Consider the following 22,921-nt stretch of genomic DNA (forward strand, 5'->3'; position numbering starts at 1 on the left):
AAAATGTGGTGAGTAGTTGACTCAGAAATACAAAAGTTTGAACAAATTCATTTAGTTAATGAAGGAGAAGCAATAGAGAGAGAGAGAGATATTTAGTTGTATTTTTTTTCACTTTCACTTAGCTAGCGAATGCAGCTAGCTAGTTTAGCCTTCTCAAACAGAGAGGGATGCTATGTTAGCTAGCTGGCTATGACAGTTCAACACTGGAACTCTTTCAAGTCAAGGTAAGCTTTTGGTTTTATTACATTTATTGCCACCGGGGCCCACCGGTGTTACTGCTAAACTGCTTGCTGACTGCACTGCATGATTTTAGCGGGTTTACCAACCTTGTTAGTTCTAGCAGCAATGACGTTACTAACATCGTTAGCTAATATGTTGACAACGATGTAGGCTGTGTGTAGCAGTTAGCGGCTACGATATGAAGGTTTGGCTTGGAAAGGTTTTTCGCCTGGTCACAGTCAGCGGATGTGTTGGGCACTGAAGTCCACAAGCGAAGGGTAAAGATGAGAGGAGGAGAGCGCACAGATGCAAGAAGGAATTATACGAGCAAAATGTTCATGCTGTTTGTATGTGGCGGCTATGAAAGTGAACTGTGTTCGCGTGTGATCAGGGGTGTATTCATTCCATTGATTCTGTTGAAAACCAATTCTTAAAACGGAAGCAAGCGGAACGAAAATGATTACCATAATTTAATTTGTCCAATAGAAACTCTCGTTTGCAACTGTTGGACTAATGATTACACCCTAGATCAGCTAGATGCAGGCAAGAGTGTGCAAGACGTTATTGAATGTGTCAATGTCTGTCACCTTGATTAGTCTAATTTCTCTCAACCTGTACACCTATGTTGTAAATGTTCATTCACAGGCTAGGTTGTAGCAACCTCATGATGGGAACAGGGAACATTAGAGTATCATGTAGTAGCCTAAACCTATCGATGTTACATTTACATTACATTTTAGTCATTTAGCAGACGCTCTTATCCAGAGCGACTTACAGTAGTGAATACATACATTTCATACATTTTCATACATTTATTTTATTTTTTTGTGCTGGCCCCCCGTGGGAATCGAACCCACAACCCTGGTGTTGCAAACACCATGCTCTACCAACTGAGCTACAGGGAAGGCTAGAGCTGGGTGAATGGAATATGAATGACAGTCATCCAATATGCTGTAATAGAAACACGGCCGTGGTCATTAAAAATAAAAGTCGCCCTCCCTCATGTTAAACGTCACCGACCGCCACTGATAGAGAGACTACTTCCTGGAGGACAATGCCATGCTGACTCGTGAACGTGTGGGACTAAGGCTGAAGAGGGCGTGAACGATGCTGAATGGACGTAAAGAAACAAGTGTTTCTAGAAAAGGGGAAAACCATTCAAGGCCATTTTTCTCCTCATTATCTCCATATTGGGATAACATTTTACATTTACATTTTAGTCATTTAGCAGACACTCTTATCCAGAGCGACTTACAGTAGTGAATGCATACATTTCATACATTTTTTTTTTTTTCTGTGCCGGCCCCCCGTGGGAATCGAACCCACAACCCTGGTGTTGCAAACACCATGCTCTACCAACTGAGCTACAGGGAAGGCTAACAACTTTATCAAACGTCAAAGAAGCATAACTTTCCCATGTAAAATAATATACCATTTCAAAGCTCTGGGACTGTACTTTTATAAAATGTATCAAAAAAATATTTGACATAAGCTCATCTTCCTGAATTCAGTTTCAAATGTCAAACCATAGTGGATAATAAAGTCAGTATGAAGAATCCCATCAAGGTGTTGACTTAACAAGAGGTAAGTGACGATCAAATGCAATGAACAGATCGGAGCGCTCCAGGGAGACGTTTTCCATCATGTTGAACACATGATCACCAAGTCAAAACCTCTCTTTTCTCCACTTAACAACCAGCAATTTGAGACACTCACTAATACAGGGGTCAAAGCCCTCAATCATCTGACAAATTAGCTGTCAGGCCTTGCTGCGACAAACAATGATTGGCTATTGCTGTAACACAATGGCTGACCTGTCAGAAAGTCTTGAATAGCAGCAATCAGAGGCTCTCCGTTTCTGGGGGTCACCAGGTTGGCTTTGGTCTGGAGGGAAAGAGACCAAGAGAAATGAGAAAAGGATCGTTCAGTGTGAAATTAGACCCTCGGCTGTACAGGTTGTAGTTTAAACCTGGGCTTTGAAAGACTGAGTGACAGAGAGGAGAAGTGTAGGGCTGGACTGCGGGGCGGTGTAGGGCTGGACTGCGGGGCGGTGTAGGGGTGGACTGCGGGGCGGTGTAGGGCTGGACTGCGGGGCGGTGTAGGGCTGGACTGCGGGGCGGTGTAGGGCTGGACTGCGGGGCGGTGTAGGGCTGGACTGCGGGGCGGTGTAGGGCGGTGTAGGGGTGGACTGCGGGGCGGTGTAGGGGTGGACTGCGGGGCGGTGTAGGGCTGGACTGCGGGGCGGTGTAGGGGTGGACTGCGGGGCGGTGTAGGGCTGGACTGCGGGGCGGTGTAGGGGTGGACTGCGGGGCGGTGTAGGGGTGGACTGCGGGGCGGTGTAGGGGTGGACTGCGGGGCGGTGTAGGGGTGGACTGCGGGGCGGTGTAGGGGTGGACTGCGGGGCGGTGTAGGGGTGGACTGCGGGGCGGTGTCGGGGTGGACTGCGGGGCGGTGTAGGGCTGGACTGCGGGGCGGTGTAGGGGTGGACTGCGGGGCGGTGTAGGGGTGGACTGCGGGGCGGTGTAGGGGTGGACTGCGGGGCGGTGTAGGGGTGGACTGCGGGGCGGTGTAGGGGTGGACTGCGGGGCGGTGTAGGGCTGGACTGCGGGGCGGTGTAGGGCTGGACTGCGGGGCGGTGTAGGGTGGACTGCGGGGCGGTGTAGGGCTGGACTGCGGGGCGGTGTAGGGCTGGACTGCGGGGCGGTGTAGGGCTGGACTGCGGGGCGGTGTAGGGGTGGACTGCGGGGCGGTGTAGGGGTGGACTGCGGGGCGGTGTAGGGGTGGACTGCGGGGCGGTGTAGGGGTGTTGTGGGGCGGTGTAGGGCTGGACTGCGGGGCGGTGTAGGGGGGGCTGTATAGCGTGTAGGGGGGCTGTACAGCGTGTAGGGGGGGCTGTACAGCGTGTAGGGGGGCTGTACAGCGTGTAGGGGGGCTGTACAGCGTGTAGGGGGGGCTGTACAGCGTGTAGGGGGGCTGTACAGCGTGTAGGGGGGGCTGTACAGCGTGTAGGGGGGGCTGTATAGCGTGTAGGGGGGCTGTATAGCGTGTAGGGGGGCTGTACAGCGTGTAGGGGGGGCTGTATAGCGTGTAGGGGGGCTGTACAGCGTGTAAGGGGGGCTGTACAGCGTGTAGGGGGGGCTGTACAGCGTGTAGGGGGGGCTGTACAGCGTGTAGGGGGGGCTGTACAGCGTGTAGGGGGGGCTGTACAGTGTGAAGGGGGGCTGTACAGCGTGAAGGGGGGTTGTACAGCGTGTAGGGGGGCTGTACAGCGTGTAGGGGGGTGAGGTGTGAAGGGGGGCTGTACAGCGTGCTGGGGGGTGAGGTGTGAAGGGGGGCTGTACAGCGTGTAGGGGGGGCTGTACAGCGTGTAGGGGGGGCTGTACAGCGTGTAGGGGGGCTGTACAGCGTGTAGGGGGGTGAGGTGTGAAGGGGGGCTGTACAGCGTGTTGGGGGGTGAGGTGTGAAGGGGGGCTGTACAGCGTGTAGGGGGGGCTGTACAGTGTGAAGGGGGGCTGTACAGCGTGAAGGGGGGTTGTACAGCGTGTAGGGGGGCTGTACAGCGTGTAGGGGGGGCTGTACAGCGTGTAGGGGGGGCTGTACAGCGTGTAGGGGGGTTGTACAGCGTGTAGGGGGGCTGTACAGCGTGTAGGGGGGTGAGGTGTGAAGGGGGGCTGTACAGCGTGTAGGGGGGGTTGTACAGCGTGTAGGGGGGGCTGTACAGCGTGTAGGGGGGCTGTACAGCGTGTAGGGGGGCTGTACAGCGTGTAGGGGGGGCTGTACAGCGTGTAGGGGGGCTGTACAGCGTGTAGGGGGGGCTGTACAGCGTGAAGGGGGGTTGTACAGCGTGTAGGGGGGCTGTACAGCGTGTTGGGGGGTGAGGTGTGAAGGGGTGTGAGGTGTGAAGGGGTGTGAGGTGTGAGGGGGTGTGAGGTGTGAAGGGGTGTGAGGTGTGAAGGGGTGTGAGGTGTGAAGGGGTGTGAGGTGTGAAGGGGTGTGAGGTGTGAGGGGGTGTGAGGTGTGAAGGGGTGTGAGGTGTGAAGGGGTGTGAGGTGTGAGGGGGTGTGAGGTGTGAAGGGGTGTGAGGGGGTGTGAGGTGTGAAGGGGTGTGAGGTGTGAGGGGGTGTGAGGTGTGAAGGGGTGTGAGGTGTGCTGCAGGAGTCTAAAGGTGAAGCAGGGCAGGTGACACTAACCCCCATCAGCACCAGGGCTTCAGCCTTGGCCTCCTCTGTCTGGGGAAGGTGAAGGTTCATCTCGTCCCCGTCAAAGTCAGCGTTGTACGGCGTGCACACACACTCGTTGAACCGGAACGTTCTGTGAGGCTTCACTTTGGCCTTCAGGACAGACAAAGATGAATACAATAATGATTTCATTAAGATCTGCCTGAAATAGACTTATCTTAATACATCTAAAACAGTAACAGCTACACGACAAGGCAGCTCTAAAACAGTAACAGCTACACGACAAGGCAGCTCTAAAACAGTAACAGCTACACGACAAGGCAGCTCTAAAACAGTAACAGCTACACGACAAGGCAGCTCTAAAACAGTAACACGACAAGGCAGCTCTAAAACAGTAACAACTACACGACAAGGCAGCTTTAAAACAGTAACAACTACACGACAAGGCAGCTCTAAAACAGGAACAGCTACACGACAAGGCAGCTCTAAACAGTAACAGCTACACGACAAGGCAGCTCTAAAACGGTAACAGCTACACGACAAGGCAGCTCTAAAACGGTAACAGCTACACGACAAGGCAGCTCTAAAACAGGAACAGCTACACGACAAGGCAGCTCTAAAACAGTAACAGCTACACGACAAGGCAGCTCTAAAACGGTAACAACTACACGACAAGGCAGCTCTAAAACAGTAACAGCTACACGACAAGGCAGCTCTAAAACAGTAACAGCTACACGACAAGGCAGCTCTAAAACAGTAACAGCTACACGACAAGGCAGCTCTAAAACAGTAACAGCTACACGACAAGGCAGCTCTAAAACAGTAACAGCTACAAGACAAGGCAGCTCTAAAACAGGAACAGCTACACGACAAGGCAGCTCTAAAACAGTAACAGCTACACGACAAGGCAGCTCTAAAACAGTAACAGCTACACGACAAGGCAGCTCTAAAACGGTAACAGCTACACGACAAGGCAGCTCTAAAACAGTAACAGCTACACGACAAGGCAGCTCTAAAACAGTAACAGCTACACGACAAGGCAGCTCTAAAACAGTAACAGCTACACGACAAGGCAGCTCTAAAACAGTAACAGCTACACGACAAGGCAGCTCTAAAACAGTAACAGCTACACGACAAGGCAGTTCTAAAACAGTAACAGCTACACGACAAGGCAGTTCTAAAACAGTAACAGCTACACGACAAGGCAGCTCTAAAACAGTAACAGCTACACGACAAGGCAGTTCTAAAACAGTAACAGCTACACGACAAGGCAGTTCTAAAACAGTAACAGCTACACGACAAGGCAGCTCTAAAACAGTAACAGCTACACGACAAGGCAGCTCTAAAACAGTAACACGACAAGGCAGCTCTAAAACAGTAACACGACAAGGCAGCTCTAAAACAGTAACACGACCAAGGCAGCTCTAAAACAGTAACAGCTACACGACAAGGCAGCTCTAAAACAGTAACAGCTACACGACAAGGCAGCTCTAAAACAGTAACAGCTACACGACAAGGCAGCTCTAAAACAGTAACACGACAAGGCAGCTCTAAAACAGTAACACGACAAGGCAGCTCTAAAACAGTAACAGCTACACGACAAGGCAGCTCTAAAACAGTAACAGCTACACGACAAGGCAGCTCTAAAACAGTAACACGACAAGGCAGCTCTAAAACAGTAACACGACAAGGCAGCTCTAAAACAGTAACAGCTACACGACAAGGCAGCTCTAAAACAGTAACAGCTACACGACAAGGCAGCTCTAAAACAGTAACAGCTACACGACAAGGCAGCTCTAAAACAGTAACAGCTACACGACAAGGCAGCTCTAAACAGTAACAGCTACACGACAAGGCAGCTCTAAAACAGTAACAGCTACAAGACAAGGCAGCTCTAAAACAGGAACAGCTACACGACAAGGCAGCTCTAAAACAGTAACAGCTACACGACAAGGCAGCTCTAAAACAGTAACAGCTACACGACAAGGCAGGTCTAAAACGGTAACAGCTACACGACAAGGCAGCTCTAAAACAGTAACAGCTACACGACAAGGCAGCTCTAAAACAGTAACAGCTACACGACAAGGCAGCTCTAAAACAGTAACAGCTACACGACAAGGCAGCTCTAAAACAGTAACAGCTACACGACAAGGCAGCTCTAAAACAGTAACAGCTACACGACAAGGCAGTTCTAAAACAGTAACAGCTACACGACAAGGCAGTTCTAAAACAGTAACAGCTACACGACAAGGCAGCTCTAAAACAGTAACAGCTACACGACAAGGCAGCTCTAAAACAGTAACAGCTACACGACAAGGCAGCTCTAAAACAGTAACACGACAAGGCAGCTCTAAAACAGTAACACGACAAGGCAGCTCTAAAACAGTAACAGCTACACGACAAGGCAGCTCTAAAACAGTAACAGCTACACGACAAGGCAGCTCTAAAACAGTAACAGCTACACGACAAGGCAGCTCTAAACAGTAACACGACAAGGCAGCTCTAAAACAGTAACACGACAAGGCAGCTCTAAAACAGTAACACGACAAGGCAGCTCTAAAACAGTAACAGCTACACGACAAGGCAGCTCTAAAACAGTAACAGCTACACGACAAGGCAGCTCTAAAACAGTAACACGACAAGGCAGCTCTAAAACAGTAACACGACAAGGCAGCTCTAAAACAGTAACAGCTACACGACAAGGCAGCTCTAAAACAGTAACAGCTACACGACAAGGCAGCTCTAAAACAGTAACAGCTACACGACAAGGCAGCTCTAAAACAGTAACAGCTACACGACAAGGCAGCTCTAAAACAGTAACAGCTACACGACAAGGCAGCTCTAAAACAGTAACAGCTACACGACAAGGCAGCTCTAAACCAGTAACAGCTACAAGACAAGGCAGCTCTAAAACAGGAACAGCTACACGACAAGGCAGCTCTAAAACAGTAACAGCTACACGACAAGGCAGCTCTAAAACAGTAACAGCTACACGACAAGGCAGGTCTAAAACGGTAACAGCTACACGACAAGGCAGCTCTAAAACAGTAACAGCTACACGACAAGGCAGCTCTAAAACAGTAACAGCTACACGACAAGGCAGCTCTAAAACAGTAACAGCTACACGACAAGGCAGCTCTAAAACAGTAACAGCTACACGACAAGGCAGCTCTAAAACAGTAACAGCTACACGACAAGGCAGCTCTAAAACAGTAACAGCTACACGACAAGGCAGCTCTAAAACAGTAACAGCTACACGACAAGGCAGCTCTAAAACAGTAACAGCTACACGACAAGGCAGCTCTAAAACAGTAACACGACAAGGCAGCTCTAAAACAGTAACAGCTACACGACAAGGCAGCTCTAAAACAGTAACAGCTACACGACAAGGCAGCTCTAAAACAGTAACAGCTACACGACAAGGCAGCTCTAAAACAGTAACAGCTACACGACAAGGCAGCTCTAAAACAGTAACCTACACGACAAGGCAGCTCTAAACAGTAACACGACAAGGCAGCTCTAAAACAGTAACACGACAAGGCAGCTCTAAAACAGTAACACGGACAAGGCAGCTCTAAAACAGTAACAGCTACACGACAAGGCAGCTCTAAAACAGTAACAGCTACACGACAAGGCAGCTCTAAAACAGTAACACGACAAGGCAGCTCTAAAACAGTAACACGACAAGGCAGCTCTAAAACAGTAACAGCTACACGACAAGGCAGCTCTAAAACAAGTAACAGCAACACGACAAGGCAGCTCTAAAACAGTAACAGCTACACGACAAGGCAGCTCTAAAACAGTAACAGCTACACGACAAGGCAGCTCTAAAACAGTAACACGACAAGGCAGCTCTAAAACAGTAACACGACAAGGCAGCTCTAAAACAGTAACACGACAAGGCAGCTCTAAAACAGTAACACGACAAGGCAGCTCTAAAACAGTAACAGCTACACGACAAGGCAGCTCTAAAACAGTAACAGCTACACGACAAGGCAGCTCTAAAACAGTAACACGACAAGGCAGCTCTAAAACAGTAACAGCTACACGACAAGGCAGCTCTAAAACAGTAACAGCTACACGACAAGGCAGCTCTAAAACAGTAACAGCTACACGACAAGGCAGCTCTAAAACAGTAACACGACAAGGCAGCTCTAAAACAGTAACAGCAACACGACAAGGCAGCTCTAAAACAGTAACAGCTACACGACAAGGCAGCTCTAAAACAGTAACAGCTACACGACAAGGCAGCTCTAAAACAGTAACACGACAAGGCAGCTCTAAAACAGTAACAGCTACACGACAAGGCAGCTCTAAAACAGTAACAGCTACACGACAAGGCAGCTCTAAAAACAGTAACAGCTACACGACAAGGCAGCTCTAAAACAGTAACAGCTACACGACAAGGCAGCTCTAAAACAGTAACAGCTACACGACAAGGCAGCTCTAAAACAGTAACAGCTACACGACAAGGCAGCTATAAAACAGTAACAACTACAAGACAAGGCAGCTCTAAAACAGTAACAGCTACACGACAAGGCAGCTCTAAAACAGTAACAGCTACACGACAAGGCAGCTCTAAAACAGTAACAGCTACAAGACAAGGCAGCTCTAAAACAGTAACAGCTACACGACAAGGCAGCTCTAAAACAGTAACAGCTACACGACAAGGCAGCTCTAAAACAGTAACAGCTACACGACAAGGCAGTTCTAAAACAGTAACAGCTACACGACAAGGCAGCTCTAAAACAGTAACACGACAAGGCAGCTCTAAAACAGTAACAGCTACACGACAAGGCAGCTCTAAAACAGTAACAGCTACACGACAAGGCAGCTCTAAAACAGTAACAGCTACACGACAAGGCAGCTCTAAAACAGTAACACGACAAGGCAGCTCTAAAACAGTAACACGACAAGGCAGCTCTAAAACAGTAACAGCTACACGACAAGGCAGCTCTAAAACAGTAACAGCTACACGACAAGGCAGCTCTAAAACAGTAACAGCTACACGACAAGGCAGCTCTAAAACAGTAACAGCTACACGACAAGGCAGCTCTAAAACAGTAACACGACAAGGCAGCTCTAAAACAGTAACAGCTACACGACAAGGCAGCTCTAAAACAGTAACAGCTACAAGACAAGGCAGCTCTAAAACAGTAACAGCTACATGACAAGGCAGCTCTAAAACAGTAACAGCTACACGACAAGGCAGCTCTAAAACAGTAACAGCTACACGACAAGGCAGCTCTAAAACAGTAACAGCTACACGACAAGGCAGCTCTAAAACAGTAACAGCTACACGACAAGGCAGCTCTAAAACAGGAACAGCTACACGACAAGGCAGCTCTAAAACAGTAACAGCTACACGACAAGGCAGCTCTAAAACAGTAACAGCTACACGACAAGGCAGCTCTAAAACAGTAACAGCTACACGACAAGGCAGTTCTAAAACAGTAACAGCTACACGACAAGGCAGCTCTAAAACAGTAACAGCTACACGACAAGGCAGCTCTAAAACAGTAACAGCTACACGACAAGGCAGCTCTAAAACAGTAACAGCTACACGACAAGGCAGCTCTAAAACAGTAACACGACAAGGCAGCTCTAAAACAGTAACAGCTACACGACAAGGCAGCTCTAAAACAGTAACAGCTACACGACAAGGCAGCTCTAAAACAGTAACAGCTACACGACAAGGCAGCTCTAAAACAGTAACAGCTACACGACAAGGCAGCTCTAAAACAGTAACACGACAAGGCAGCTCTAAAACAGTAACACGACAAGGCAGCTCTAAAACAGTAACAGCTACACGACAAGGCAGCTCTAAAACAGTAACAGCTACACGACAAGGCAGCTCTAAAACAGTAACACGACAAGGCAGCTCTAAAACAGTAACACGACAAGGCAGCTCTAAAACAGTAACAGCTACACGACAAGGCAGCTCTAAAACAGTAACAGCTACACGACAAGGCAGCTCTAAAACAGTAACACGACAAGGCAGCTCTAAAACAGTAACAGCTACACGACAAGGCAGCTCTAAAACAGTAACAGCTACACGACAAGGCAGCTCTAAAACAGTAACAGCTACACGACAAGGCAGCTCTAAAACAGTAACAGCTACACGACAAGGCAGCTCTAAAACAGTAACAGCTACACGACAAGGCAGCTCTAAAACAGTAACACGACAAGGCAGCTCTAAAACAGTAACAGCTACACGACAAGGCAGCTCTAAAACAGTAACAGCTACACGACAAGGCAGCTCTAAAACAGGAACAGCTACAAGACAAGGCAGCTCTAAAACAGTAACAGTTACACGACAAGGCAGCTCTAAAACAGTAACAGCTACAAGACAAGGCAGCTCTAAAACAGTAACAGCTACAAGACAAGGCAGCTCTAAAACAGACAACCCCAATATACATCACACAAAATCCCCAACTTGTAACAACTTGTCTTCCTGTCTACACGTTGACATGGAGTCAGCACGGTGATTAACCTAACAGTTTCCAGACTGACAGCCGAAGTGAAGGACGGGTGTGTGATGTGGAGAGAGACAGAGCACTCACAATATGAGCCATGATGCTGAGTTTGTGTAGAGAGGGCTGTCGGTTGAAGAGGACGATGTCTCCATCGATCATGTGTCTCTCCACCACGTCTCCAAACCTCAGCTCCTGGGCCATCTTCTCTCGGTTCCCGTACTTCAGAAACCTGGAGACACACACACACACACACACACACACACACACAGGGAATACTCTTAGAACATACACCTAAACATGTGGTTTCATACAAAGTTTCAGTTTAGCGGTAGGCCTGTAACCACAGTTTCAGTTTAGCGGTAGGCCTGTAACCACAGTTTCAGTTTAGCGGTAGGCCTGTAACCACAGTTTCAGTTTAGCGGTAGGCCTGTAACCACAGTTTCAGTTTAGCGGTAGACCTGTAACCACAGTTTCAGTTTAGCGGTAGTCCTGTAACCACAGTTTCAGTTTAGCGGTAGGCTTGTAACCACAGTTTCAGTTTAGCGGTAGGCCTGTAACCACAGTTTCAGTTTAGCGGTAGGCCTGTAACCACTGTTTCAGTTTAGCGGTAGGCCTGTAACCACAGTTTCAGTTTAGCGGTAGGCCTGTAACCACAGTTTCAGTTTAGCGGTAGGCCTGTAACCACAGTTTCAGTTTAGCGGTAGGCCTGTAACCACAGTTTCAGTTTAGCGGTAGGCCTGTAACCACAGTTTCAGTTTAGCGGTAGGCCTGTAACCACAGTTTCAGTTTAGCGGTAGTCCTGTAACCACAGTTTCAGTTTAGCGGTAGGCCTGTAACCACAGTTTCAGTTTAGTGGTAGTCCTGTAACCACAGTTTCAGTTTAGCGGTAGGCCTGTAACCACAGTTTCAGTTTAGCGGTAGGCCTGTAACCACAGTTTCAGTTTAGTGGTAGTCCTGTAACCACAGTTTCAGTTTAGCGGTAGACCTGTAACCACAGTTTCAGTTTAGTGGTAGGCCTGTAACCACAGTTTCAGTTTAGTGGTAGGCCTGTAACCACAGTTTCAGTTTAGTGGTAGGCCTATAACCGGCAGGGGCGGCAGGTAGCCTAGTGTAGAGCATTGGACCAGTAACCCGAAAGGTTGCTGGATCGAATCCCCGAGCTCACAAGGTACAAATCTGTCGTTCTGCCCCTGAGCAAGGCAGTTAACCCACTGTTCCACGGGCGTCGAAGACGTGGATGTTGATTAAGGCAGCCGCCTGCACCTCTCTGATTCAGAGGGTTTGGGTTAAATAAGGATGACACATTTTAGTTGAAGGCTTTCAGTTGTACAACTGACTAGGTATCCCCCTTTCCCTCTTTCCCTAACCACAGTGTCAGTTTAGCGGTAGGCCTGTAACCACTGTTTCAGTTTAGCAGTAGGCCTGTAACCACAGTTTCAGTTTAGCGGTAGGCCTGTAACCACAGTTTCAGTTTAGCGGTAGGCCTGTAACCACAGTTTCAGTTTAGCGGTAGGCCTGTAACCACAGTTTCAGTTTAGCGGTAGGCCTGTAACCACAGTTTCAGTTTAGCGGTAGGCCTGTAACCACAGTTTCAGTTTAGCGGTAGGCCTGTAACCACAGTTTCAGTTTAGCGGTAGGTCCGTAACCACAGTTTCAGTTTAGCGGTAGGCCTGTAACCACAGTTTCAGTTTAGCGGTAGGTCCGTAACCACAGTTTCAGTTTAGCGGTAGGCCTATAAACCAAAAGGATGGCGGACCCAACCAACAACCAAATGACTGTGATAATGTGGTTGTTTTAGCTCATTTAGTTGACACTGGATAAGAGCATCTATTAAATAGGGGATACTTCGGGACAATGAGGCCCTTTATCTACTTCCCCAGAGTCAGATGAACTGGTGTCCCAGTAAACAGAGACATTAAAATGGTCCCAACGAGCTCATCTGACTGAGGAAGTAGCTACAGGGCCTCAAGACAAAGTATCCCTTTAAAACGACTAAAATGTCTAAAAAAGAAAGAAAGATGGTGTATATATACGTCTAATAAGTGAATGGGTAAAGCTCACCAACGTTTTAGCATGTAGTGCCTCCAACATTTTGGGGTGTGGATCAACTCAGGCTTTTTAACTGACTAAACATGTCTAATAGAACTGTCCTGACCTCTTCATCTGCGTGTGTCGTTGCTGGATGAAGTTGGCTCCAGGGTGGACCTCAGGACCGCTACGCACCAGCTTCCTCAGCATCTCCAAGTTGGCCTTGTTCACCTTGGGGCACAACAACTTAGAGGTCACAGGTCATACAACAGGACAGTGAAGAGACACTGTGCATGTTACTTCTCAACGGTAAAGACAGCTGGAAAAGGCACTCAAAACTCCCTTGTGATCCATCCTGATTTGTGAAGCATCTATGTAGTGCTTATAAACTATTGATGTATTCTTATTAAGGCAGTCAAACGATTAAAATAATTAAATAGAGTTAATGGAATTAGTTAAATCGCGATTCATTGCAATTTTATAATTTGCTCCAATTTGGACTTCAACTAATTTTTCATTAAAAAGCTGAACATTGAGTTACTATTAAACCCAAAATAGTCTGGATCAAAATGTTTTAAAGGCATTTTTCACCATAAACAACACAAACGTCTCTGTAACATACAAGCTATTCATGATCCCAAAGGTTCAGGAGGCCTACTCCCTCTTATCAATAATATTGAAGCTGAACTGATCCATGGTCTTCATCATGAACTAGTCACAAGCTGCTGCTACTACAATTGGGATCATTAAGTATTTTGACCTGTGAACTACAACAGAAACAGTAGTTATATGGAATGGATGTCCTGTTCCGAATAAAATCATTGTGGGAAGTTAGATGAATCAAGAGGCATTCAGCCATGGCATTGTAAACAATATTTTGGCTAGCTAGCTAACGTTAGCATAACTAGTTCGCTACTTCTGTATAAATTCCTGTTTTTTTTGCTGTCATCTAAAGAAATGCCTGGGAACATGTTTATGGTAGAAGTATCTGTACGGTTTCCTTCAAAACTGTTTCTCAAAGCTGTGTGCATAGCGCACCACAATGGAGACCGACAGCGCTACTGAGACCGAGTGCACACTGACAGTACACAGCATAAAGTGTGTTGTGTGTTGCGCTTAAAAGGGTCCTCCCTAAAACACGTGCGCTTAAAAAGGGCCGCGCGGGGTAAAGAAATGGAGAAGCGATTAAAAACGGCAAAGAAATTAACAGCATTAAAAAGGTTTGCGCTTTAACGTGGACAGCCCTAATTCTTATAAAGCCTTTATAAGTTGTAGTTAAAGTGTGGCCAATAAGATTCTTACCTTCTCTGGGTAGGTCAGGATTTTGGCTACGTGCACAGGGACAGCCACCTCATCGATTCGCAGGTTGGGGTCCGGAGAGATGACCGTTCTCCCAGAGAAATCCACTCTCTTCCCCGAGAGGTTTCCACGGAATCGCCCTGAGGGACACCACGAACCATCAATAACTGAGGGTCTCCAAATTCTTATCAATCCAAAGGCAGCAGTGGAGAATAACATTCCACTCTATAATTTGTGATTAAATGGCGCTACAATCAACTAGGATACTTCCTGTTTCTGAGTCAGCTGTGTAAATAACCTAAATTGTTTATGACAAAAGACATGACATTCACATGAATTCAGTGTCAACTATCAATAAATACGATGGTGAGAGTGACCACAGAACTAGACATCAGAATAGACAACAGGTAACTATTAAATAATTAGAAATCACTATTTATATGAGCGAGACCTTGTTTGCCCTTGAGTCTCTGAACGAAGCCTCTGGTCCACTTCTTAGGGGCCATGTTGAGGGGGATGCCAGAGAGCTCACTGTTGATGTAGAGAGCACATTGCAGCTGGAGGAAGTCCCAGTCCTCCATGATCATCTGGGTCTTGGCCCCTGACATACGGTGCTGTGGGACGGCATGGGATGCAGGCAGAACAACTCATTCACCACTCAACATTCATTAGACAACAATAACAACATCAAACCACCTTATTGTCTAATGTGAATTGGAAATTGTAACTTCTTTCTGTCTTGTTTTATTGCTTTCATAAAAAGGCCCAGAGGTTTTCCTTAGCTGACCAACTAGTTAGTAATAGCCTACTGGGGCCCAGAGGTTTTCCTTAGCTGACTAACTAGTTAGTAATAGCCTACTGGGGCCCAGAGGTTTTCCTCAGCTGACCAACTAGTTAGTAATAGCCTACTGGGGCCCAGAGGTTTTCCTGGTCAGTTCATGGAAAAACTCCCGGGCCAATTAATAAAACAATTAATCACAAATTCACTGACATTTCCTGCTACTGTCCCAATCCCATGATGCCCACCTTCTCTATGACATCATACATGACTAAAATGTAAATGTAATGTACCCACCTTCTTGATGACATCATTGAGGAAGATGATCTCTGTGAGCTTCATGGTGAGGTCATCCTCGTTAGTACCTGACTTGAGGTCTGAGATGACAGAGGGGCGGATGCAGAGTGGGGGTACCAGCAGACGGGTGAGGATGAGGTCTGCAGGCTTACCTGCCTCAGGGTTCATCAGGAGCAGGGGAATGTCCTCCGCTGGAATCCTCCTGAACAGGTTCAACACCACCAGAGGACTCAGGTTCTCCTGGAAACCACAGGACATGAAGGTCAGTCAGAAGGGCCAGTTTCCCGGATTCAGACAGACACATTTTGAAGAGGTTCAGTACCACTAGAGGACTCAGGTTCTCCGTCGGGGTGAAGGACATAATCGGTCAGCATTTAAAACCTGTGTAACCCAGTTGGTAAGAAGAGTGTTGCTCTAGTAATACCAGGGTTGTGGGTTCAATTCCAACAAGTACCCCATATACTAACCCTGTATGAACTCTGTACTGTGAGTCACTGCTAAGTGAAAAACATACAAAACAATCCATTAACCTCACATGACCTCTACAAAGTAGACATGTAAACTGTTAAAAGTTGCCCTAGTTGCCTTCAACGTGACTCACCTGAGCCCTGTTAAGCAAGCCCTAGTTGCCTTCAACGTGACTCACCTGAGCCCTGTTAAGCAGGCCCTAGTTGCCTTCAACGTGACTCACCTGAGCCCTGTTAAGCAGGCCCTAGTTGCCTTCAACGTGACTCACCTGAGCCCTGTTAAGCAAGCCCTAGTTGCCTTCAACGTGACTCACCTGAGCCCTGTTAAGCAAGCCCTAGTTGCCTTCAACGTGACTCACCTGAGCCCTGTTAAGCAAGCCCTAGTTGCCTTCAACGTGACTCACCTGAGCCCTGTTAAGCAAGCCCTAGTTGCCTTCAACGTGACTCACCTGAGCCCTGTTAAGCAAGCCCTCCACTTCTTTGTTGTGTTCTATTGCGATATCGAATGAGTTGAGAAAGTCTGATACTACAGTGTCCACCACTTTCTTGGTTGTCTTGTATTTCTCGTGGAGGATCTTTAGCAAGCCACACTTCTTCACTGGTCCTGTTAAATGGGAAGAACAAAGACATTATCAGTCACACCAACCACCACTTGGGCTATGCTTTCAACTCAACTAAATCCAACTCAATTCAAATATAACTTAATAATATGTATTTTGGCCCAAATGCCAAAATTGAACCATAAACAGTCAAAGAGTAAGCTATTGTTGATACCCTACCATTTAACGTGGAGCAATTGAGACACATTGTCCTTTTGCGGCATTTGTCGGATATCTTCTTCTTCATTCCTCGTTTCTGGAGGTACGCTAGGCCCGGCCTCTTCAACACATCCATAAACTGTAGTTTCTCCTCTTTGGTCAGCATGATGTGAGAACACGTCTTACAGATCATCTGGAGGGATACCGCAATCACATGATGTTATAATGGAACAACATGAACAACAACAACATGAACAACAACAACATGATGTCATAATGGAACAACATGAACAACAATAACATGATGTCATAATGGAACAACATGAACAACAATAACATGATGTCATAATGGAACAACATGAACAACAATAACATGATGGCATAATGGAACAACATGAACAACAACATGATGTTATAATGGGCTAATTTGAACAACAACAACATGATGTTATAATGGGCCAATTTGAAAAACAACATGATGTCATAATGGGCCAATTTCAACAACAACAACATGATGTTATAATGGGCTAATTTGAACAACAACTTAATTGTTTTCATGGGCTAATTTGAACAACAATAACATAGTTATAATGGAACAACAATCACATTGGGTGTTTCTCAATATGCATACTACTGTGCTCCACACTCTCATGCTCCAAAGACGTTCTCTTGAGTACGTTCTTGTGAGGACAAGAGTGTGGAGAACACATAAAAAATTACATTTGAGAAGCACTCCCCCTACTGTATTACCTCTCACTGAGCAGCACTCCCCCTACTGTATTACCTCACGCTGAGCAGCACTCCCCCTACTGTATTACCTCACGCTGAGCAGCACTCCCTCTACTGTATTACCTCACGCTGAGCAGCACTCCCCCTACTGTATTACCTCACGCTGAGCAGCACTCTCCCTACTGTATTACCTCACGCTGAGCAGCACTCCCCCTACTGTATTACCTCACACTGAGCAGCACTCCCCGTACTGTATTACCTCACGCTGAGCAGCACTCCCCCTACTGTATTACCTCACGCTGAGCAGCACTCCCCCTACTGTATTACCTCACGCTGAGCAGCACTCCCCTCTACTGTATTACCTCACGCTGAGCAGCACCTCCCCCTACTGTATTACCTCACGCTGAGCAGCACTCCCCCTACTGTATTACCTCACGCTGAGCAGCACCTCCCCCTACTGTATTACCTCACGCTGAGCAGCACCTCCCCCTACTGTATTACCTCACGCTGAGCAGCACTCCCCCTACTGTATTACCTCACGCTGAGCAGCACTCCCCCTACTGTATTACCTCACGCTGAGCAGCACTCCCCCTACTGTATTACCTCACGCTGAGCAGCACCTCCCCCTACTGTATTACCTCACGCTGAGCAGCACTCCCCCTACTGTATTACCTCACGCTGAGCAGCACTCCCCTCTACTGTATTACCTCACGCTGAGCAGCACCTCCCCCTACTGTATTACCTCACGCTGAGCAGCACTCCCCGTACTGTATTACCTCACACTGAGCAGCACCTCCCCCTACTGTATTACCTCACACTGAGCAGCACTCCCCCTACTGTATTACCTCACGCTGAGCAGCACTCCCCCTACTGTATTACCTCACGCTGAGCAGCACTCCCCCTACTGTATTACCTCACGCTGAGCAGCACTCCCTCTACTGTATTACCTCACGCTGAGCAGCACCTCCCCCTACTGTATTACCTCACACTGAGCAGCACTCCCCTCTACTGTATTACCTCACTCTGAGCAGCACTCCCCCTACTGTATTACCTCACGCTGAGCAGCACCTCCCCCTACTGTATTACCTCACACTGAGCAGCACTCCCCGTACTGTATTACCTCACGTTGAGCAGCACCTCCCCCTACTGTATTACCTCACACTGAGCAGCACTCCCCGTACTGTATTACCTTGTTGATTTGCACACACTGTACATAGATTTTTCAATTTTTCTTTTCTATTGTGTTATTGACTGTACATTTGTTTATGTGTAACTCTGTGTTGTTGTTTTTGTCGCACTGCTTTGCTTTATCTTGGCCAGGTCGCAGTTGTAAATGAGAACTTGTTCTCAACTGGCCTACCTGGTTAAATAAAGGTGAAATAAATAAAAAATAAATATAAATGTTCTAATGCACCAGCTTGAATCACATGATGTTCTAATGGGCCAGCTTGAATAACAATCACATGGTGTTCTAATGGGCCAGCTTGAATAACAATCACATGGTGTTCTAATGGGCCAGCTTGAATAACAATCACATGGTGTTCTAATGGGCCAGCTTGAAAAACAATCACATGGTGTTCTAATGGGCCAGCTTGAAAAACAATCACATGGTGTTCTAATGGGCCAGCTTGAACAACAATCACATGGTGTTCTAATGGGCCAGCTTGAATAACAATCACATGGTGTTCTAATGGGCCAGCTTGAATAACAATCACATGGTGTTCTAATGGGCCAGCTTGAATAACAATCACATGGTGTTCTAATGGGCCAGCTTGAACAACAATCACATGGTGTTCTAATGGGCCAGCTTGAACAACAATCACATGGTGTTCTAATGGGCCAGCTTGAATAACAATCACATTGCAAAAGAGTCAAAGAAGTAACTATGATCATTTAATCAGGATGGTCAAGGTTGTGATGTAGGCTACTCAGTGTGCAGTACAGTAATGTCATATTTAGTTTGCTACATTGTAGTGAGAGAGAGAAGATAAATACATACAAATAACTACCAAAATAAAGGAAACATCAACATAAAGTGGGCGTTGGGCGACCGCGAGCCGCCAGAACAGCTTTCCCTTGGCATAGATTCTACAAGTGTCTGGAACTCTATTAGAGGGATGCCACACCCTTCTACAAGAAATTCCATAATGTGGTGTTTTGTTGATGGTGGAGGAAAACGCTGTCTCTGATGCCGCTCCAGAATCTTCCGTAAGTGTTCAATTGGGTTGAGATCTGGTGACTGAGACACACCCTTTAAACCCTCTATGTTCCTTTGAGACCCCTCTTTCAAAGTCACTGAGATCTCTTCTTCTAGCCACGGTAGCCAAGATAATAGGCAACTGAGCATTTGTACACATGATCCTAAGCATGATGGGATGGTAATTGCTTAATTAACTCAGGAACCACACCTGTGTTGGAAGCACCTGCTTTCTATATAGCCTACTTTGTATTCCTCATTTACTCAAGTGTTTCCTTTATTTTGTCAGTTACTGTTATAGTGAACTTGCCTGTAGGATTCCAATGATGGCTTTGAAATAGCCCACATGAAAACAGGGCATCTCCAGATCCAGATATCCATAGTGTCCCAGACAGTCAGCCAGGTTCTTCCCACACGTCTCACATGGACGATCCTTCTCACTGGTGCCCTGGAATATAACATGACAGTTGGGTCACAACCACCAATAGAGAATACCAAGAGTTTGCAAAGCTGTCATAAAGGCAAAGGGGTGGCTATTTGAAGAATCTCAAATATAAAATATATTTTGATTTGTTTAACACTGTTTTGGTTACTACATGATTCCATGTGTGTTATTTCAAAGTTGATGTCTTCACTACTTTTCTACAATTTAGATAATAGTAAAAATAAAAACCTTTCAATGAGTAGGTGTTCTAAAACTTTTGACCGGTAGTGTACCATGTGATGGGTGGTGGTGTGTGTACGTGTGTGTATGTACACGTGTCAGCCCTACCATGCGATGATCCAGTACTCCGTATGGTAGAGGAGTATGGCTGGTGTCCTGGCTGTACAGGTTCTTACTGACCACTTGGATATGAGCCTGCTGTCTCATCTGCTCAGCCGACTTCATCCCAAAACAGATGTGGCTTCTGTTGACATAAATGGAATAGATAGCCAACTCAGCCTAGGGGTTCAATTAGACACTGGCTAGTAGGTCAACTAGCAATTAGGTCCTACCCAAGCAACAACTGCCAATGATAACAAGCTATAGTTTAGGGGTCAATTGGGAGTCATTTGTAAAGCATGGTCAGCATTGCCTTTCTGGATGTCTACTTGAGGCTACTTCGTCATGCTTTACCATGTACTTAGCAAGAGTGTCAGTTGTCATGGCAAGATGAGTTCGATATCCTGCCACATTAGCCAGGTGGGGATGTGATTGTTTGTTTAGCTAGCTTTCTAAAACGTGTTACCAGCATTGCTGACCCTGTTCAATCAATGATGCAATTGCAAAAAGCTCGCTAGCTATGAAAAGCAAGCTCATGTCACAAATTGCAAGCTGCTTTAGGCAATTATTTACGAACACTACTCATAGCTAGAGGGCTGGGGGAAATATTAATGGCTAATGGCTAGCAGCAAGCTAGCTAACTAACTGGATATACTTACATTTTTTTGGCCACATCAGTCTCTCTAAACTGCTCTTTCACCATCGTGACTGTTTGCCCCCGCCAACCTCCGGCAGAAATACAGATCTAAGATAAGATCCCGCACATAAACTGTTATTTTCTACACTGTTGTTTTACACTAAACTTGATATACAGTCATCACACTGTCACTTGTCGTTCCCAATTCCCATGTTGTAGCTAGAAATGCTGCCACGGCAATGAGATACAACGTGAACCATGAATTCATAAGACAACGACATGCACACATCCGGTTGAAGAGCGCCTCATGAACGAGAGGGAGGTTATCCATCAGCCACTGCCCTCCAGTGGGCTAAATCATTATCACATAAACACTGAGGAAACGGGTGCACAAATACATTTCCACTAGATGCCACTCCTCGTAGCTACATGGATTAACAGATAGGCTACTTCATGTTCCTTGTTGAATAGCCTAAATCTGTCTGAAAAGTTCATAATGTTAGACGTATGGACTTTTTTTAAACCTCCTCTAGTGCGGGAGAGGGGACACATGGGAGTTGTAGTTTTAAGCGGGAAGAAAAACTTAAAACAGTATACAATAATATAAGCCATTTAGCAAACACTTTTATCCAAAGCCACTTAGTCCTGTGTGGCTCAGTCCGTTGAACATGGCGCTTGCGAATGCCAAAAGTCGTGGTTTCGAGTCCCGTGGGGACCACCCATATGTAAGTGTACAATGCAACATGTCCTTTACATGACATAACAATAAACCCTATGTTCCAGCATAATTACCAATAGAGTAAGTTCACTACTATGTATTAAGCCTGTTATTACATGCAGTAAATCTACCACTTTAGTTCCCACCTTTCCCAAACCTAGGCCTCTCCCATTATTTAATTGAAGAACAGCTCCCGAGTGGCGCAGCGGTCTACGACACTGAATCTCAGTGCAAGAGGCGTCACTGTTGGACCTGGTTTGAATCAAAGCTGTATCACATCCGGCCGTGATTGGGAGTCCCATAGGGCAGCGCAGAATTGGCCCAGCGTCGTCCGGATTTGTCTTGCCTAGTTAAATAAAGGTTACATTTAAAAAATAAAAAACAGACCTAGCAATGGTAAGAGCTGTAATAAATGGTATCACAATTGTCAACCTCTTTATTCATTTTGTCCCTGTAGGGGGACACTTTTTTGGGCTGCGAATAACCTTTTTATAATGGTTATTTTTATAACCATCCGCCAACCAGGTCGACCAGGAAACAGAGGGTTCTTCATTACGCTGTCAAAAAAAACAAGTTACTGTATTTTTAGAGCTGAATTAAGGTTGTTGTGGAAAACTCGATCCAAAGATTTTGACAGAGACTAATTTAAGCTATAATAGTGAATCTTTAATACACGCAGCTGCAAGGTAGAGCTGTCTCTGATCAGAGTCAGGGAAGGAGCTCCTTGGGGAGATAGTTTCAGGTCCCTCATATAGAGGAGGGGTGATCATAATGTTTACACAACAGGTCTTTGTCCAAGCAACAGTTCCAGAACACAATGGCCTTGTGTTAGGATGCAGACATAACAGGAGTCTATGAAATGCATAACATCACAGTTCAACACAGAATAGGGCATAAACCTTGTGAAGTTACAACAACTCACCCCAATTCTGTCACCACAAGGTGTTATTGCTGTACATTGACATTTTAGTCATTTAGCAGACGCTCTTATCCAGAGCGACTTACAGTAGTGAATGCATACATTTCATACATTTTTTTCTCCATACCGGCCCCCCCATGGGAATCGAACTCACAACCCAGGCGTTGCAAACACCATGCTCTACCAACTGAGCCACACAGGACTCTGTAAGGGATAGCATGCTGCTGTATTTTGATTACCTGGGAGGCAACCTCACTTAGGGATTTGAACTCCCAACCTCTTGTTTGCTAGCGACCTGCATTTGCTGTTACACCAGCAGGTCTGTGGGTAAGACAGATATTTGCTGTTACACCTGCAGGTCTGTGGGTAAGACTCTGTGGGTAAGACAGATATTTGCTGCTACACCAGCAGGTCTGTGGGTAAGACTCTGTGGGTAAGACAGATATTTGCTGCTACAC

General features: G+C 46.6%; 1 protein-coding gene across 3 annotated transcripts in view; it reads right to left on the reverse strand.

Annotated features, from left to right (window-relative positions):
• LOC115190214 (DNA-directed RNA polymerase III subunit RPC1) overlaps positions 1-21,102 on the reverse strand; it is a 54,237-nt gene extending 33,135 nt beyond the window's left edge. The window contains exons 1-12 of one of the 3 annotated variants that reach the window (XM_029748712.1): positions 20,849-21,102; positions 20,199-20,334; positions 19,737-19,874; positions 16,522-16,693; positions 16,192-16,346; positions 15,276-15,515; positions 14,652-14,814; positions 14,204-14,340; positions 13,029-13,132; positions 10,961-11,102; positions 4,410-4,550; positions 2,034-2,103 (exon numbers count right to left, since the gene is read on the reverse strand). In XM_029748712.1, coding sequence (XP_029604572.1) covers positions 2,034-2,103; positions 4,410-4,550; positions 10,961-11,102; positions 13,029-13,132; positions 14,204-14,340; positions 14,652-14,814; positions 15,276-15,515; positions 16,192-16,346; positions 16,522-16,693; positions 19,737-19,874; positions 20,199-20,334; positions 20,849-20,892 — 1,642 coding nt within the window. In that variant the 5' untranslated portion in view covers positions 20,893-21,102. Of the gene's footprint in view, positions 1-2,033; positions 2,104-4,409; positions 4,551-10,960; positions 11,103-13,028; positions 13,133-14,203; positions 14,341-14,651; positions 14,815-15,275; positions 15,516-15,876; positions 15,913-16,191; positions 16,347-16,521; positions 16,694-19,736; positions 19,875-20,198; positions 20,335-20,848 lie in introns of those variants that run through there. The other 2 variants (XM_029748713.1, XM_029748714.1) reach the window with 2 other exon arrangements.
• Between the last annotated feature and the right edge of the window lie 1,819 nt (positions 21,103-22,921).

Source organism: Salmo trutta, unplaced genomic scaffold (assembly GCF_901001165.1).
Source record: "Salmo trutta unplaced genomic scaffold, fSalTru1.1, whole genome shotgun sequence".
Lineage (NCBI taxonomy): Eukaryota > Metazoa > Chordata > Actinopteri > Salmoniformes > Salmonidae > Salmo > Salmo trutta.